This window comes from Sinocyclocheilus rhinocerous, unplaced genomic scaffold (assembly GCF_001515625.1).
Source record: "Sinocyclocheilus rhinocerous isolate Xijiao unplaced genomic scaffold, SAMN03320098_v1.1 scaffold14, whole genome shotgun sequence".
NCBI lineage: Eukaryota > Metazoa > Chordata > Actinopteri > Cypriniformes > Cyprinidae > Sinocyclocheilus > Sinocyclocheilus rhinocerous.
The window spans coordinates 903,982-923,467 of NW_015629561.1; the positions used below are offsets into that span (position 1 = coordinate 903,982).

The 19,486-nt window shown below is 39.9% G+C and overlaps 1 protein-coding gene across 4 annotated transcripts in view; it reads right to left on the bottom strand.

Moving 5' to 3' along the window:
- LOC107739274 (forkhead box protein P4-like) overlaps positions 1 to 19,486 on the bottom strand; it is a 150,394-nt gene that overhangs the window by 63,719 nt on the left and 67,189 nt on the right. For all 4 annotated transcript variants that reach the window (XM_016551337.1, XM_016551338.1, XM_016551335.1 and 1 more), the window contains exon 3: positions 2,068 to 2,157. In XM_016551337.1, coding sequence (XP_016406823.1) covers positions 2,068 to 2,157 — 90 coding nt within the window. The remainder of the gene's footprint in view (positions 1 to 2,067; positions 2,158 to 19,486) is intronic.

A 19,486-nucleotide genomic window follows, 5' to 3' on the forward strand; every position in this document is an offset into this window, starting at 1 on the left:
AAAAAAAAAAAAAAAAAAAACATTTGAAATAAGACCCTGAGAGATAAAAGAGTGGTGAAATAACAGCAAGAATCTCTTGACGGCTAACTGTCGAACAGCTGAAGGCCTTTTCATAAAAGCATAAGTGGCATGACGTGTCACTACAAAAAAAATCTAGTCCTCCAACATGATTCAGAAATCTACACACCAGACATTTTTCTTGTTCCAGAGTCAAGAGTAATGGAAACACTCCACAGTGATACAAACAAGGGGCGGTTTGCAGTCCCTTAAACCCAACAGAAGAACTAGGAATGTACAGAGACCGTGGTAGGGAAAGTTTGGGGTTGAGGGTTGGTGCCCTGAAGCAGTGGACGAGGAAGTGACACTACAAAGCAGAAGCTCAGGGCTCACCTTTATCAGTATTCAGGGTGGCCTTGTGCTGAGATGGGAAAGACTTCCCTAGAAGCCCAAACAAAAAGCCTCACCTGCGGCTCTACTGAGGGTCATGGGTCAAGGTCAGTGGATCAGACTACAGAGTTCATGAGAACACATCAAATCATGGTGTGCATGTGTGTTTGTGTGTGTGAACACTGCCTTATAACATCCAGCCTGAGAATACAGTTCTCTATATACTCTGTAAGAGAAGACGTGATTAGCTCTTGTGCAAAACTTCACCAAAAGACACTCGTCTCCTAGATATGTTTAGAGCCCTTTTCAGTGCAAGTCTTGTATTGTTTTTTTAAATCTTCTTTGGGTTCCACAGAAGAAAGCAAGTTAATTTGTGTGTAAACTATGCCCTATGTATAAGAAAAAGTAAAAGCGATGCTTGCCTTAGCAAACACGACAATTTAAACAGGAAAGCAGCTAAACCTGTTTGATAAGACACATCAATCATAAAATGTCCATTGACAAAAAAGCAACTTGTGAAAAAAGGGACTCTGAAAAAAATGTTTCTTTGATTTTCCTCTTCTTGACTTTTCGACGAGCACACTGAAACAAACCTCAGCCCAGGGTTCAATCTAATTAGTGCGGTTTGTTAATTAAACGAGTGAGCCACTAACGAGGTAACCTGCTGTTCCTTGATAATGTTAATTACCCTGAAGGGAAAACCTTTCAACACGGTCATTTAAACTGTCATCCTCCTGGATTATTGATGATTTGAAAAACTCTGAGCAGCTCTCACACACCCCTTCGCTCGTTCATTCACTTGCACTCTCTACTTTTAACCTCCATGCTTGTATTGACTGCATTGCCTTGTTCATCTTCCTCTCTCCTCCATCTCTATCAGGCTGAATCAAAAGTGCACCCTAATCTGTACCTATATGCCAGTCTGTATTAGTCTCACAACTGTGTTCATACAGGAAGAAGCATGTTTCATGACTGTGATAGCAAAGCTTTACTCTGGTGTAAACATGTGAGTGCGTCTTGTCATATTTGACGGGTGTGCTAAAGCAGGCAGTTACTACCACTGCCCCAATTCAACATGGCAGGCATGAAGAAACACCTAGATAAAACATTACCAACACACATGCAAAATGCACAGTGTATTAATAAAAACTATATATATATATATATATATATATAATAAAAAAAATTCTAATAAAACTTAGGATTTGGCATTGATAGGCCTGAACCTGGGATAGGTTATATAAACAAAAATGGATATGAAACTCTCCACACTACTTTATTCTCAAGATTCCTGTGTGTCTGTGCGTATGCGAGTGTGTCTGTGTGATCAGATGCTACAGGAACATGTACTCAAGCTTAACCTTCTGCCCAATGAGAAATGAAGTTTGAGCTTAAAGTAGTGCCATTGTTCAGCGCTTCACTACAAAGAGCCACATTCACGACTCTAGTCTTTAATATAGTACAAACGGGGGATGGGCGACAACCAGAATCAGAGCTTTAACAGACAAAGATCTGAGAAAGTAAGACACGATGATAAATAGGGCTGGGTGATATTACTGAAAAATAAAAGGACAAAAACCTGATTTATTTAATAAGCTTGCGTCTGATTGTTATGATATGAGCCTGTATCTATGCTTGTGAATCCTTACATGTGGTTATGTGAGTATGTGGCACACATACCTGCACGGGGCTCTGTTTGACCTCGTTGCTGCTGGGGGAGTTGAGTCCTGTGGCCTGCTGGAGGATGAACTGGCGTGCTGCCTGGAGGGCCTGTGGACACGAGAAACAGAGACAACACAGCGGTGAGCACCACACATACACAACACCTTTGCACTCTGCTTGTATTTCCTCAGAATCACAGGAGGGATTCACTTAGCACTGCCCGGTGGGCCCCACCTGTTTGCCAGCCTGAGTGTGTGTGGGGCCCCTCCCGTACAGAGCCAGAAAGGGGCTTTGCTTGCTCTTTAGACTGAGAGAGGGAAAATGCAACTCTGTAACTCTACCGCACCCTTTTTTCCTTTCTCTCACACTCCCTCAGATCATCTGTCCACTGTGTTGCCCGCTACGAGGTCTGTCCCACATCATGTGGTGACGGTTCGCTACCCTACGAACAGATGACGGCGGTATTTTTTAGACTGCACCCGCACAGGATCTTTGGTCCAATAGCAAAATGTGCCACTCAAAAAAAAAAACCCCGGCAACAGTAAATCAGCGGGCAAACAGCTTTTTGAAGAGCACCACCAGGATGCACATTTGCTTCCTGGCCCTGAAGAGAGAGAGGAAGGTTACCAATGAAAAACTATAGCAAAAAAAAGCAAAAACTTACCACCAAAGTATATTTAGACTTATTTTCTTTCTTTTATAAAAGTGCTTTAAAAAAAGAAAGAAAGAAAAAATAGACAAAAACAAAAAGCATAGTAACATGAAAGCAGTCCATACAATGGTAATTTATCAATTGGCTTTAGAAGACTTGGAATATACTACATAAAGTGTATGTGAAAGCCTATGCTTTTATGATATTTTGTAATGGTGCTTTTTTGTTATTTATGCCATTATAAATCACTTTTAGGAACTTTTTTTTATTGTGGAAAAAAGCTGCTCAGACATTATCTAAAATCCCATTTTGTGCTGCACTAAAAAAATAATAAATAAATACATAAAACAATAAAGAAAATAAGGAAAGTCAGGGATTTCCCTTTTATTTTGTATTTATTTATTTAGCTGCTTGTTTTCGCTGTATGGAAATAAGCTGCTCAGATTTTCTGCCTAAAATCTCATTTTGTGCTGCACTAAAAAAAGTAATATGAGTTTGGATTGAAATGTGGGAGGATAAACATTTTTTTTGGGTGAGCTGTTCATTTAAGGAGAAAGGCACAATATCTAGTGATGAACAAGTGGTCAGTACGGCTGTTCTTAATCATGATGTACTGAGCTCAGCAGCGGGACCGGAGGCTGGCGGCACTAAACGGGCCCAAAATGAGAGCGTCTGGGGTCGGTGAGTCTCTCTGAGCAACAGGAGAGAGGCTCCGTTCTGTGGTTAGAGAATCTATTGAGTCTGACTTGCCAATTTTATTACTTTCACGAACAGTGGAGGTTAAAAAAAGATTTGGAGTACAAACAGGGGGAAAAATGCTTTATAACTTCCATCCATACATCTAAGCAGGGAGCGAAAAACACATCCAGATTTCAAACAGGAACATGAGTTGCTTCTTTCTTCTTGCTCACCTACTTTCTTCTTATCTCTCTCTCCCATCTCTCTCCCAAAGCCTTGTGGCATTCGCTGGTGAGCGCTGCACCTTTAAAGAAAATATGAGGGAGGCCGCGGCTGGCCGGGTCCAACAACAGTTCCATTGTGCTGTTGAGTTAGACAGGTTTTATTGCAGCGCAGGGCGGGCGGTCGGACGAGCCAGAGCGAAAGCGCGAGAGAGAGAGAGGGGAAGGGGAGGGTGAAGAGGTCAGAGCCCAGCTTGGCGGCCTTAGCAGCACAGTGTGTGAGTTCTTCTGACTTGTCATCAGCCCCCCCGTAAATCAACACTCCTGACATCGCCTTTAATAACAAGAGCATTTTTTAATTCAGCAGGGTCGTGGGGGGGTGGGCCGGAGGGTGTAGGGTGGTCGGAGGGGTGGGTGTAGGGAGATTTAGGAGGGGGGGCTCCCTCTTCTTCCCTCTTTATTTTCCTTTTTTCTCGTGGCTCTCGCCCTCCCCTCTTTAACGGGTTTAAAAAAAAAAATGGCTGACAACTGGGTTTCTTTTCTTTTTGCAGGAGAGAGGGAAGGAGGGGGCTCTTGGGTGAGGGTCCATTATGGGAAAATAACAGGGAAGAATTTGTTTTGGCATACGCACGTAGTACGACTCGCTCTCGTTCTCGCAAAGTTGTGACAGTCGCGTCCGTGCGCACAGACGTGCCCGTGTCCAATAATAATACGGCCGATTAAATTTTTGAGCCGCTCTAGGACGGACATTCCAAAACAACACGGTAAAACACACAAACAGGGGTGATTGCGCGCCTCTTTTCTGGATGTCCCAGCTTTTATTCATTACGCTCAGGTTGCTTAAGTAAACACGACTGGGAGGTGATGAATCAGAGCCCTAATCCGCCTTTGTTTGTGGGAGTGAGAATGAGGGAGAGGGCAGAACGCGGGGCGCTCGCTCGCTTTTTCTCTCTCTCCTGTAAATCTAAACAGTGAAGTCGGCTCCTCCGCGGACAGGTGGGCACCATATGCTGGAATGATCCATCATCGCTGACAGAGAACCATTGTTGACGCCTGCAACGTCCCCCCACAACCGCCCCCGTAGAAAAACAGAGCCCACGGTGGGCCGTCCATGGGTGTGGGTGGGTGGATGGCGGCAGAGCGGTAGGGGGGCCAGGGTGGCACGAAGGGTCAGAGGGAATCATGTTACTGGAGTTGGCGGATCCAGAGCTGAAGACAGACTGAGGCTGTCACTGTATGCTGGGAGAAGCTCAGGAGATACTGATGCTGATTAAGGTAGAAAGAGGCGGGAAGTACGAAACAAAGTGCAATCCTTTATTTGTATTTTATTTGTATAGTGTATTTTTCTTAAAACAATAAAAAGAATATAAATAATACAAATATTAAAACTATTACAAAATATGAATAAAACTACACAAAAAATTATATAAATAAATAACAATCGAATAGGTTCCAATTTAATCTTGCTGCTGTCTAGGAGAAACAAATGAGATATTAAACAGTTCTTACTAAAATCAGAACACAGTCTAAGACATTGTCCTTTTCTAAAACTTTAAATGAGATTGTGAGATTACTGAGACTCTAATTTAAGTCTTTTTCTGAGAAAAGGTTTCATTTGTTGTCTGTTTAAACTCATTGCATTCTAGCCAATCTCACTGCATTCATTTGAGATCTTAAATAGATGTAATTTGTCTTTCCTTTTGGTCCATCTACATCAACTTTATGAAACAGATCTTGCAGCTGGTCACACAACCAATCAAACCCCCACCTCTGTGCTGACCTCCAATCAGAGTTAGATATGATGTGCAGTTATTTATAGTTGGCTAGTGAGGACCCTTTTAGAAGAGGTCAACGAAGTAACAGTGGTGGCCTCCCTCAGGGCTGCGGCGAAGCGTTTTTAATTCATTCTTAAATAAACCCCTGTCAACATGCTCCACTTACACTCTGGCTTCTACAGCCAAATGGCATATTTACCCGCACTCGAAGCTGCTTTGAGGTATTATGTCACACATTGTGACTTGACACAACAATGTTTTTGTCCTAACTTCTTCACAAAAAAAAAAAAAAAAAGAAAAGATATGAGAAAACAAAATAAAGCAACCAGTGTTACAAAGCTCAGGAGACCTAATGGAGTTGACTTTCGTTGAAATATCAAACATTACCTCAGATGTTTCTACTAAAATTCCTTAGGATAAATTTGACCAATTAGATCATTGTTGATATACACTAAAGCAATCAAATGAATGAGAAAAAATTATGGGAAATTTTTATATTGAAAATCAAATTAACAAATTTGAGCACAGTGTGAGACTTTGTTGCGACTACTAGGGTTTTTCTCAGAAGAAAAATTCTGAGCTCTCCAACTGAGATATTAAAGAGATGATTCTTTCCTATGCTTTATTATAAACGAAAAATAAATAATATCATTTAACAAATTTTAGTGTCTCAGCACCTTGTGGTGAAATTTTAGACCAAATGCAAATAGGTGAGGTCAGTTTTCTATTAAAACGAAAAAAGCATTTCAAATGTACTCTGTAATTTGTTCACACTGTTTAGGAAAGCAACAGGGCGTGCTCTTCATGTGAGTAATGTTACCTACCTCACACTACAACCACAGGCACAGACAGATGTGGTCAGACACTCTACAAACAAACCCAAACATGCCACAAAAAAATCTATTTTAAGGGTGTGAAGACAGAATAGATTTCCAATTTACAAAATGGCAGTTCATAAATAACTAGCCAAAGCTTATTTTCCCCTCACTCAACATCAACGGTGTTTAAAGCGGGACTGGAATGTTAAAGTTTAGGAAAAAACATCCTGCGTCGCACCAAGGGGAAAAAAGAACTGAACTTAACCTTCTTTCAGTGGTACAAACCGGGAGGACTTGTTACACTTGGGTGCTTTTGTTCAGCATGCACCCTGCATGATAGCCACCTCCGAATCACGAGCGGAGAGAGGAAGACAAAGGCGCCCTTTTTTTCCCCAATCGGTGCCATTCAACCTTAAAGGAAAAGTAAAGCTATTGCAAAAGCTGCTTCTTTTGAGGTTCGAGCTTGATCCTCCTGGAATTAGGAAGTTCAGCTTTCTCCTTGTAATGTGTCTAAAAATGAAGACTTGAGCTGTTTCTGTTTGCTTGCATTGGATAAGAGAAACAGAAGAAGAGGGGGGCGAGATGAAAGAAAAGTTTCACAGATGTAATACAAGCCGGCATCCAAAACGTCAGTCGTGTGTGGGATTTGGCAAAAATAATTATACCTGCTTGTACAACCTCTTCAAACTCTGAGTAACTACAGGCGCACAATGCACCCGCTTCTTTCCTTTCGCCACTCCTGACGGCAGCCGCTTTATTACTTACGAGTGTGACAACTTGTGGGATTGCTTTGTATCTGAATGGCATATTTACGTGAAGTATGGCTTTCAGTAGCGGTTGCTTGTAATGTATCAAATGCATCACTGTCAACTGTCAGAGGAATCTGCCACCGCAGATGTGTTTGTCCACACAATCGAAAGCGTTACGCACTGTCGCTTATGGAGTGTTGGCTAGGCCAATACGAACATAATTTTCCAGAGAGACTATCTGCACCGGTAATCACTAAAGGATGAATTATTGTTTGCCAGAGAACCAGACTTACTCTATTTTAATGCTGGAACGCTCTGACACAGCTGGTGACCAAATGAGCTTCGTCTACATACAGGGCCTGTTAGCAGCTGTCCACCCCAGGCTACGGGACGAGGTGTGGGTTGTTCGACGGGATCGTAGGTCTTAACTTGGTCCCCATGACTCATTACAGTCATAGCCTGCAGAGCTGTCCAATTTCATGGTGTGTTACAAATAAACTGCACTTCTAACCATATTTCTCTCCTTTTCTTCCCCTCTCTCGCTCCTTTTTGGCCCAAGTTGGATTTAATTGGCCACTTCCTGTTCCATCGTGCGGTTTGCAGTCACTCGTCACATTTGTTTTTGTTCACATCCATTAGAACACGCATCTGAAAATGGCAAAATTTAGTGAATTATTCAATGCCGAAATCATCTAAAAACACCCGCCGCTGTCCCTTTTTGCCATTTAATGTAATGTTTCCGTAATATAAAGACTACGATGAAACCTTAATATTTAAACGGCTACAGCAGACTTCCATCGGCCATTAAAATGAGGAAAGGGTGAATTGGAGCCAAGGCAATAAAAAAAAATAAAACTAAGGGAGGAAAAAACTTCAAAATATGCTGTAATATTTGAAAACCCTGACCGCTTTCATTTTTTTCACATCCTATTTTTCACAAAGGGGACCTGTTTGAAATGTGCTGCTTCTGCTGCTTTCCAGATGTGCGTTGCTCACCTCTAAGTCCCCAAAAATGTTAAAACAAAAAGCCTGCTGGGAAAAAAAGTAAATATGAGCTGCAACACGATAGCAGCAGCAGTGTTTCGGATGTCAGGGAGATTTTGTTTTTGAAAACTGTGAAAAAGATTGCGAGGATTGCAAGGCTGTTGAACTCATTAGGGGAAGGCGAACAGTGAAAGAGGCTCAAATGAGCTCATATGTACCTGGTGTCTCTCTTGGCAGTAACTTATCCCCATGTCCCATACTGAAAGAGCAAAAGAGGAAGTGTAATCCATCTATGGTTGGGCTCTCTGGGCATCATTACCTCATTGTTGGCACCGTGAGCTCACTTTGTAGTGCTGAGGACCACAGCATCAGCGAGAGTTCAACGTTGAGACAGCTCAGAGAGAGAAAGAGAGAGAGAGCTTGGAGAGTTCAGGATACGGTTCGTCTCGAAATCCTCCAGCCTCGGCAGCCGCACAGCCTGCTAATTGATGGCAATTGCACGGCAGTTTTGCTGTGGTTTTCTTAACACCGCCCTTCTGGCAGCCAAACAAAGTTCTTCTTGATAGGGTTTCAACCTCTCTCTGCTGTGCGGACTGCAAAAACGAATAAGCAAAAATGGACTTTCAAGGTCTTGTCGTATTTGAGAGCTTTTCAAGATCTCGGAGCGAGTCTGCAGGGACGATTCGGGGCAATACAAAGGTGTTGGGGTGCGATGTGAGTCACGGCTTGAGTGACCTAGCTCAATGGGACGGGACACCGTCCAAAACCATCCTCCTACAAACACATGCTAAACAGACTGACCTGGTCTCCATGGTGAGGATAGCGCTAACTGGCAGCAGGGCTTCCTGTCCAAACCAGACATATGGAACACATTTCTTTGTTATTATTAATAAAGAAAAAATTAATAATATGCACTCGGGATGTTGCCAAAAGCAAGTTAGCTAGAAAAAAAGGCACACACGATGTATTGTTTAAAAAGAGGAGCACTCAAAACTGCTCGCTTGAAGAACTAAAAAAAATAAAGTTTGTGTTTTTAGTTTGATTTTGACTTTACACCTGGCAGTGGTTCAAGCAATACTGATCTTCAGAAAATAACCAAAAAGAATATACAGCATAGGGAAAGTTTCTGCCATGTGTTTAAACAGGAGTGGGGAGGTTTGAAGATGAGTTAGAAGGGAATAAATCATACAGAGAGGAAACTCTAAACAGTCTTTAAGCACAAATACCAAGGGGCAAAAGAGAAGGAGCTACTGTAGTGTCTTCTCCCAAAACTCGAAATCTCCAATAAAGATGCACCAAGTAAATACAATAAAGCAAACACACTTTCTTTCAGCAAACCTTCAACAAAACTGAACCAGCTGCAGGTTTCACATGTTCTTCATCAATATTCAATTACATCAGTAGCATTAATCTATAGCATCAATCCACGTTGCTCGGCAGAAAGCAGCCTTCATCTCCCTTCTATCTCCACCCATGGCTATTAAGGAGAAGAAAAATAGAAACCAACATTCTCTGTCTTCTCTTCCCCAACGCCTCTCCCTGTTGACTTTAGTCTCTTTTTAAGATGGCAAACACAAAGAGCAAGCGGAGGCAAGCTAATTAGCAACACTTAAAAAGGGATCTGGCTTCATTGTTTGCAGTCCCTCGCCCTCACCAGTTACCAGGGCAACAACTTTGAGAGTGGCGCTGTGCATATTTCTTTTGCTTTTTTCTTCATCTTCTTTTTGTTTCCCCTGGGGGTTCTCCATTTTTTGGAGCCTAGAGAGGGCCGTTGGGAGGACAGAGATGGAGAGCAGAGGGGTCTCTTAAGCCGAGCACAGAGCGGGGGCTTCTGGGATGGCGTAAGGTTAGGCCTCTGCATTACACAGCACAATACAGAGTTCTAAGTGGGCATTGAAGGCAAGGAAATTGGGCTTAGTAAGGACGTAAGTGTGTGTGTGTGTGTGTGTGTGTCACAGTGGTTAAAGGAATAGTTCACCTGTTTCAAAACCATATGACTTTCTGTAGAACAAAAAAATATGATATTTTCAAGAACGTCCAAGCTGCTCTTAATCATAAAATGGAAACATATTTTGACCAGGGGCTCCAAAAAAGCCATATGGCTCATTTGCATATAAATTTGTCATGTCTGGTTTGAAAATGTGCAAGATTTCCAGTTAATAATGACTTACATTTCAGGCTACTTCTAACATAAACCTATTATCTGCTTTTAGAAGTGCTCAGCAAGGCTGCATTTATTTGATCAAAAATATATTAAATAGTAGAACAGTAATATTGTCAAGTATTATTACAATAATTAACCTTTTTCTATTTGAACATATTTAAAAATTTAATTTATTTCCATGTTGGCAAAGCTGAATTTTCAGCATCATTACTTCAGGCTTCAGTGTCACATGATCCCTCAGAAATCATTTTAATATGCTGATTTGGTTGCGCAAGAATCATTTCTTATTATTATTAATGTTGAAAACATGCTAAACATTTTTGTGGAAAGAGTCATAAACAGCATTTATTTGAAATAGAAATTTTCTGTAACATTACTTACTGACATTTAATCTATATACTCATGCTAACTAACCAAATCCAAATCCTGTCATTTAATTCACTTAATTTAATGTTTTTCTTATTGAATGGTCCCCCAAGGTTTGACTATTAAAATAGTCTTTTGGAAAAAAATTTTTTAATTAAATAAATAAATATTTTATTTTATTTTGTTGACAAGCCCTGGTCACAATATGCTCTTACTGTGTGACAAAAGCAGCTTGAAGATTCTTCAAAATATCTGATTTTCTGTTTTATGTAAGAAAATTAATTTATAGGGGTTTGCAGCGATGTACTATTTTCATTTTTGGAGGAACTTTTCCTTTAAGAAGTTAGAAATGCCACCAATCCTTGACAGTTTACTCTCTTTCCACATGATCTGTTGATTAAAGCTGAGACAGCAAAAACACATGGCAATTAGTGTCAATTATGGCTGATGTTTCCTGATGTGGAGTCCAGTAGGAAGTGTACTCAGGGTAAAAGAAGCCCTCCCTCTGCCTCACTAACTCTCTAAACTGAAATTCCCTCCCTTGCCACCCTCCTCCTTCTGCCCCTCATTCTCTCCATCCTTCCTCAATTCCTCTCCACTTCAACTATTACCTAAATCTATCCCTCCCACTCCTCACGGCTCTCTCCGAATCACTAAATCCATTCTCCTGCCCTCTTTTTTCTCCTGTCCCTTTCCTTTTCCTTCTTTTCTCTCCTCTCCTCCCTTACTTCCCAGTGGTTTGTCAATCAGCTCTGAGGGAGTTATACCTCCAAATGCCCACACATTAGTATCCAGCTGAGAATCTTTCATAATCACCATGGTGACTAGAAGAAGGTCAATGCTTGATGTGCTTCAAGCATTTCCTATGAACTGCCCAGGCCATGGAAATTACAGGCAAGGAATAAAAGGTGGCTTTGTGGCACCACGTTAGACGGTGGGATGTGAGTGTTTGTTGGTGCAAATCTATTATGTTTGAGCATGTTTGATGAAAACAAAAGGCTAAATGGCATTTGAGTCAGAGGGTGAAAATATGAGAAAAATTATAAATAAAACTTTAGAATGTGACAGTGAATTAGGATTTCATGTATGAGGGCCCTATAGGCAAACATATAAATCACATTAATTGATTTTTTTTTTGTAAAGTACATTTTCTTAATATTTACAGTATTTTTAACCATCAAATCTTTGCATGCAAATCTCAGCAGAAATTTCACACTCCAATTCCAATATTTTTTGCTTTGAAATAACTAAAACTAAAATAAACAAAACCTTAATTAAAATTAATATAAATATATTTTTTTAAATAATAAAAAATACAATTAATTAATTAAAATAAATTAATAATAAAAATAACTAACACAAATAGAAATAAACAAACAAACAAATAAACGAAAAAATCAATAAATAAATGTACTGCTTTGATTCTTTCAACCAACCCATTAACAGAAAACAAATCTTGTTGTCGCAATCATTCCCATATGAGTTTGTGAGTCATAATTGTAAATGTGATCTGTGTTGGGTGACAGTGCTACCGTGGTCTGGCTGTGTGTTTGGAACTTATCTGAGCCCAGCTGTGCTGGCAGTCCTTCTGAGATGCTCTGAATAGACAGACACACTGGATAGACGCAGGAAGAGGCGACTGTGTGCTGCCACAACTGCTCCTAATGTAACTTCAGCTGGCTAAAATGACTCCACACACAGAGAGAGAAGCATACCAGCACACACACATATGTAAATGCACACTAACGGCGGCCCTATTTAGCCCTTTCAAAGGTTTCCCTGGAAAAGCCATAAATTAGTTTTATTATCCTCCCATAAATATGACATTGCCACATTCTTGAATTAAGGCTCAACGTGTGAAAAAATCATTAGATGAAGAATATGAAGTATCTCTGAACACATGTGAAATACATTACGCTTTGTATAAACCTTTACTTATAGATATGTGCATGCTACACAGCAACATGGGCGTTATACAGCTAAACTGACTTTTCCAAGAGCATATATTCTTCATTCCGTGAGCTTTGAGGCAACACAACAAAACAAGTAAAGAAACGTCCTCTCAAATACTTTCTTAACCGTGTAAGAAGCTCAAAGTCAGGCCAGCTTTTCAATAGTACTACAGGAAACCAGCAAGCCAGAGGTCTTTTTTGTATTGCTTCGGCATCTATTGAGGTTATCCACAGATGCTAGGCAACTGCCCTCCCTTAACACTCCCCCCAAAACCCCTCGCCCTTGCACCTCGGTCACCACCAGTGTTTCGTGACCCAGCTTGACCTTTCTTCTTCACTGACCTCCATACAATGAGACAGGCCACAATTAAAAGTGCGGAATGCTTTTAAGCGATGACACCTTTCAATGGGCTGACAATGTTCGATTTACTGGATGTTATTAAGCTGGCTTCTGGCCTGGCCCCCATCACCTAGCATCTTTGTCTAAATGGGATATGATCCATGTATTTAAGTATCTCCCTCCACTTTCCCTCCGTTTTTGTTCGTTAGACTTAAGCCGCTTGAAGGGAAGATCGAAAGGAAAGAGCGGCTCTGTTCGTGTTAGCGGGCACGAGGCCTTGAGACCGCTGACGCGATGGGCTGCAATTGGTCAAATGAGCTTAATTTCACACAGAGGTCGTGATACGGCCATTACCGTCCACCAAGTGCTGAACAGAAGACCGTTCCTGACGGTAATGAGACGGGAGAGAGGCCAAACACCCTGACTGTCAAACCGTCCAAACTTCCTATCTCACCATGCTTAGCATTTCACACACAGAAACCCAATTAGAGGGTCTAGACTGCCTTACAGGTACCTATGATCTGCCACCAGGACAGCCAACCCAATATGGCCTATCTGTCCAGACATCTAAGATCTATATGCCTTTATCTGCTCTTTCCATCTGCGCTGTGGACAGTTTAATTAAAGCTATCATTACAACCAATTTGTAGAGTCCATTATGGCCTCTTAATGGTGGACAGTGCCAGAGAAAACAAAGAGTAAAGCAAACGTCACACACACACACACAAGTAATTGTGAGTTGTAATAACATAAAAAGTGGGGGTAGGTTATGAAACAATGACCACATGAAAACAAAACGTCAAGTGTTTCTAATGATATAGACCAAGGAAATGAGAAAACACAGAAATAGGAACACTTATGATCTAAATATATCACCTGTCAACAAAAAGTGTAAAACTAAAAAAAAAAAAAAAAAAAAAAAAAAAAAAAAATTGAAGGGGCGCAAAGACAGTATTGTAACTTAATTATTTAAAACACTTCATTAAGTGAAATTTTAACAAAAGCATGTAGTTGACTTTTTGTAATCTGTATAAATAGGCTGGTTTTTCTATTAAAACTGTCAATTACTTAATAATTATAAATTACACATAAATTTATAGTTATTTAAGTATATAATAAACATTTAATATTATTAATAATAGTATATTTAATAAACTAAAATTTATATAATTTTATTTTTAGATTCTATTTTGATTTAATCTACTAATATTTTTCATTTCAATTATAGATCCATAAATATAACAAATACAATTAATAAAATATATAAATGTCTTTCATTGTACTGATTAATTCTATTATGTAAAATGTTAAATTAACTAAATATGCTTCAATACAAGAATAATTAACTAACTGACAGTTGACCATTGTGACCCATTCTTCGTCAACACAAATTATTTTTCCCAAAAAGTCAAAAAGAGTAAAATGTAAAGTGAGTGGAGAAAGAGAAGAGGAAGTGAGAGAGACAGTGAAATCATTTGCTATCTCCTATCTGTAGGCCATCTGATCAAAAGAGCTTTACATGTGCGATGTGGTCTCCATATGCATCAGCTCCAAACCATAACCAGTGTTAAGCTGTCAGTGTTTGTCTGTGCCTAAAGGAGGAGACTGGCTATCTGTTTCTCTGTCCGTCTCTCTCTCTGGTGTTTCACATCTCCATTCTGCACTACTCTTTCTCAACTCTCCACTAATTAGGGAAGCAGTTGCTCATCTTCTTACTCCTCCCGAGAGTTTAACCCAAAACTCAGAAGTGCTCAAAACTGATCTGAAAGAAGATCCGGAGCATCAGGTCTCTAAGCGGCCCATCATCCTGACAGGCCGCATTTAGTGTAAAACTTAGCTAGAGACTCAAAAAGAAAGGTTTTCCTGCAACAAAAAACGTTATGTAATCTTTATAGAGATTAAACAAGATGTTTACAATTTCTGAAGAAAACATAAAAAAAAATTGTATATATTAAAATAAATTCTCATCACATTTTTATATTAAACTTGACTTTTTTTCCCTCACTTCTGATGTAGGATAAAATGCACTAAATTTATGATCAAATTCGATCATACATGTTTTATAAATGAGCCCCGTGATCTTTAGAAATGTATAGTCAATTATTAATGTTTTGCCCCTTTTTATCATCCACCAGGTATATATCCAATTGCTTACATCAAAATCACTGTCATCACTCATATAGCAGGACGAGTTATATGCCGAACAACTTGGAAAAACTAAATGGCTTACTGATACAAAAGGATAGGCGACATGGTGCTTCAAGAGAGCTACGCACCATTTGGGCACATCCTAACTAAACAGCCGCTTTGAAGCGAAACCAAAGGTCTACTGTATCCCTAAAGAGAGCGAGAGAGAGAGAGATAAGACCTCCCTATTAAAGAAAGTAAGGAGCAGCAGAGGGGTCTGTCAGGGCCATTTCCCCCTGCCCAAGCCGCAGTAGCTGTAGACGGACTGCGGAGCGGGACCATTTGAAGTGAAGAACACTCGTGGGATTGAAAAACAGAAAAACCTTGGTTGGATTCCTGGCTTTGTGCAACAAGAGGATGAAATTCTATAAGGACTCCACTAGTGTGCACTCTTGTTTTTTTTTCTTCTTCTACCTCTCCTGTCTTCTTTTTTTTTCTACAAAGCAAAGGGTTTTGCTGGTCTTGGGGTTGTGAAGCAGACAAGGAACATTCCTCAGGGGGGCCCAGGCGCCCTTTCTTGACACATCTCAGTGTTGCACTTTCTTTCCCCCCTCCCGCCCTCTCGACTCTTTTCTCTTGCCCTCTCTGACTCGGCTACCTTGTATCTGTCCGTACCCACCATCCCCTCCTCTCCTGAGATGCCTGCCTCCGTTCCTCTGACTCAAACCCATCCCAGCGCTCTCTTTCGCCCCTTCGCCATCTCACCCTCCCTCTGCTCGCATTCTCCATCACTCTGCTGGGCTTCTGTTTGTTTGGTAAAGACTGTTGAGTCTTTGACGTCTGTAGATGCCTGTGATTTCTCCCAGGCTCCCGAGGGGCCCAGGGAGAGAGTGCTTTGTGCTCTGACAACGCGGGCCTGCAAAGAGGGAGCTGGGACTGTTTTTCTGCTCCAACGCTTCTTGGCAGGGTGTTTAACCAGTATCGCTGCACTGTGCTGCTTCCAGGTGAAAGATTTGGAGGAAGAGACTAGACAATAAACAGAATCAACAGCGAAACTTAGGTTGTGTTTTTTTTTTAATGCATTTTTAAATAAAACAAGTATTGCACAGCACAGTTCATGAAGCTGAGACCCTTCACAAATCCAACAATATCCAAATTAACAATTTTTGAAGCTTCATTACATAAACGTTTTGTTTATAATTAGGTTAGGATTACATTTTAAGCTTTGAAACTTGCAGGATGTTTTAATAATACAAAGGCCACTTATATGTCAAAAGATCAATGCAAATTTTATTTCTCATATCACGAACCCTTTAATATTCTAAAATAAATATACAACTTTAATTATACTTGTCTATCTGCTTCTCTATTGCTATACATTTAAATAATATACATTGAAATTAATGCAACAACCTTGTAAAGTACCTCACTGTACCTGTATGATGACAACAAAGAGTATGACTTCACTTAAAGCTTGACATCTATCAAAATGTCGAAGAATCTACTCAACATTTCCATGAAAGGGGCTTCTGAAAGGCTTCCTGAAACAACCCATAATCTTTTTCAATCCTTTCCTCCATCTCTGCAGGGCTTCATAGTGACCCGCTCCATTAAAAAATAGCTGTATGAGATGAGGATAGCGGAGCAAGACATTCAAACTTGATAAATGACTTTTTAGGAGGCTCTGCCATGATAGCACTTTACTGCTTGCTTTGCCATTTTCAGAGCCTTCATCATTAAAGTAATTTGGCTTCAAGGCCAAACTCTCCATTCATTTATAATCAAATGAGGGAACTTGATGATGAACTAATTCATTCATTAGATTCTTATGAACAATGGCCATCTGAGATGGAATAAAGGAGGCAGATTTCTATGGCAGTGCCACCCATATCAAAGGGCACATTGCAGGCACTTGCTGGCACAAAACTTATATCTCGTTTGAAAAAGAAAAAAAAAAAAAGAGGAGGAGTGAAGAAAAGAGAAGAACATTTGGGACATCTCTGTGGACAAAAAAAAAGTCATAATTTTCATTCAGTCTAAAAACCAAGTCACAAAGCCTATTCATTGTACAGTATTTGGATGCTGATTTTGAATAAAGTGACTATAGAGGCTGAAAAGTGAATAAAACATTTGAGCAATGGTAAATTTGCCATATTAAATAGTGACAGGAGATCAAACAGACCGCCTGGGGACATTCTCAGATTAACATTTGTCTGTAGAGCGACTCGAATAACACCGAAGTAAATGTATGAAACTGCTACTGGAAGATGAGCAGGTCTGTGGAGCCTCACTCCATAAGGCTCAAGGCCATGGAGAAAAAAAATATACCTACACATAAATGCTGGCACGGGCATGTACACACTCATTTATAGGCAACTAACCACATAAAATATCCTTAAAGAAAGTGGCTACAGCATTTATACCACTGAAGGTCTCTGTGTGGCATATTTTGCATCTGTACAACAAGTGAAACTTTAGAACTTTAGTCCTAGTCAGATTTTTTGACAATGATAAAACACATTGTCAAAAAAAAAGCAACTTATAATACAACACAAATTACAAGAAATAAAGTTGCAATTATGAGAAAAAGTCACTATAACTAAGAGCCTCTTAAACAAATACAGCTAAACTGCAGTTTACAACTAGACAAAAGCTTTTTTTCTGACCTCAAAGAAAAGACAGCAAACTATGGCATAATTATCATATAGAGTTATAGTTACACTGTCAGCTTCTAGTAGGCATATGAATTACGAAAACCGTGATGTAAAATGTTTTGAACATTACTTTTACAAGAAGCTACTACTGCTGCAACCAAAGACCAAAAGTATGGGCACGCAAGAGAAAAGTGGAAAAGGAAAATAAAGAGGGACAGAGAGGAAGGAAAGGAAGAAGAGAGACAGAGTGCGGCATTGAGGCCATGGCGGCCGTATGTTTGACATTGGAAATGGTTTAGAGCAGAAGGAACTGGCCATTTCTATCTCTAATTAAAGGCTTTGGCTCACATGACCATATACAGGTGCACCAACACCAGACTGCAGAGCTGGGAAGAAAGGCCTCCTTGTGTGTGGTGAGGCTATGGTCGCTCAGCGGGAGTCAACACACACACACACACACACACACACACACACACACACACATAAACACACACACACACACTCACAGAGGATGCAGCCAAGTAGTGCAGACATTGACATTCATTACCTTCACTACAATTTCAAGTGACAGAAAAAAACTATGCAAAGTAATCGTTATTTTACAAGTTCTTCCCTTCTCACTTCCTGTTCTGCTCACGTGCTCCCTTTTCTCCAAACAACTCACTTCATTGGTTACTTGTGGTCATTTGTGAGCAACTCCAGCGGTCAGATTGCTAAGGCGCTATTTGTATACTCTTATGAAACTCCAGGAATCACAAGATCTCAGACTGCAGGAGGCACAAAAAATAGTTTCACATAGCAAACAAATTGATTATATTAATTTTATAATATAATAATATTTAATTTAATAAAATAGATAAAACATCATTTTATAATTTTTATAAAAACTTTCCTTTTACAATAGAAGATAGAGGTAAATATTTATGTTGTCATAAATAAAATAAAATAAAAACACAATGACTGTATAAAATGAACAGTCATATAGAATTTTGGGTAAGGGTCAAAGGTGATCACCCACTGTGGTTTGGATGTAACAACACACTTGAATGGTTAAGAATGGCTTTTAAAATATCTCTCCACATTATAGTGGACACCAGCACCAGAGGGTTATTGAAGACAACAATTAGAAAACATCAGTGTCTAAAGCGTTCAGATTTATACACATCAGCTGGGAGAGGTAAATAATTGGGTTTAACAGGTCCCACATTCTTTTAGTAATAGTTAATCAATGTTACTAGGACCTGTTAACAGGCATGCAGTCCAGTCTGTGTCACTGATAACAAGGTTGAGGGGTTCTGTTACCATCTGCATCTGTAATGCATTTAGGAAAGAGTGTGAACAGAAAAAGAGAATTTCAGCCAAGAGAGTCTGGGAAGTGAGGAAATTCCAACTGACAAACTGGATATGGAAGACACTGACGCATAGGCCAAAGAGCAAAAACAGCACAAGCCTCTGCACGCTGACGTGTCACTGCATAAAACAGTCGCTTAGAGGATTATTGTGACTCAGTCTAGGCTGAGACTGCTGCTAGGACTGGACCTAAAGTGTGAGGAATTCAGTGAAGTCTGCATCATCTACAGGAACTAGAGTTAGGAGCGAACGAAATCACCAAATGAAGTTCTGGAAAACCGCTTGGAAATATGAAGCCTGAGGACTAGATTTGCTTAAAAGATTAGTTCACCCAAAAATGAAATCACTGGCTCACTCTCATGTCATTCCAAACCTGTACAACTTACCTTCTTCCGTTGAACAAAAAAGACTGTGTTTTTTGCTCTTTTGTATGCAATGACAATACATGAGGACTGAAACTTTCAAGCATAATAACAAGACACAAAAAACATTAAATTACCATCAGTGTGGCCCTATATTTCAAGTCTTCCGAAGCTATATAATAGCTTTGAGTGAGACACAGGCTATTACATATGGATAATAATTTATTCAGTCTAGATTGGATTTG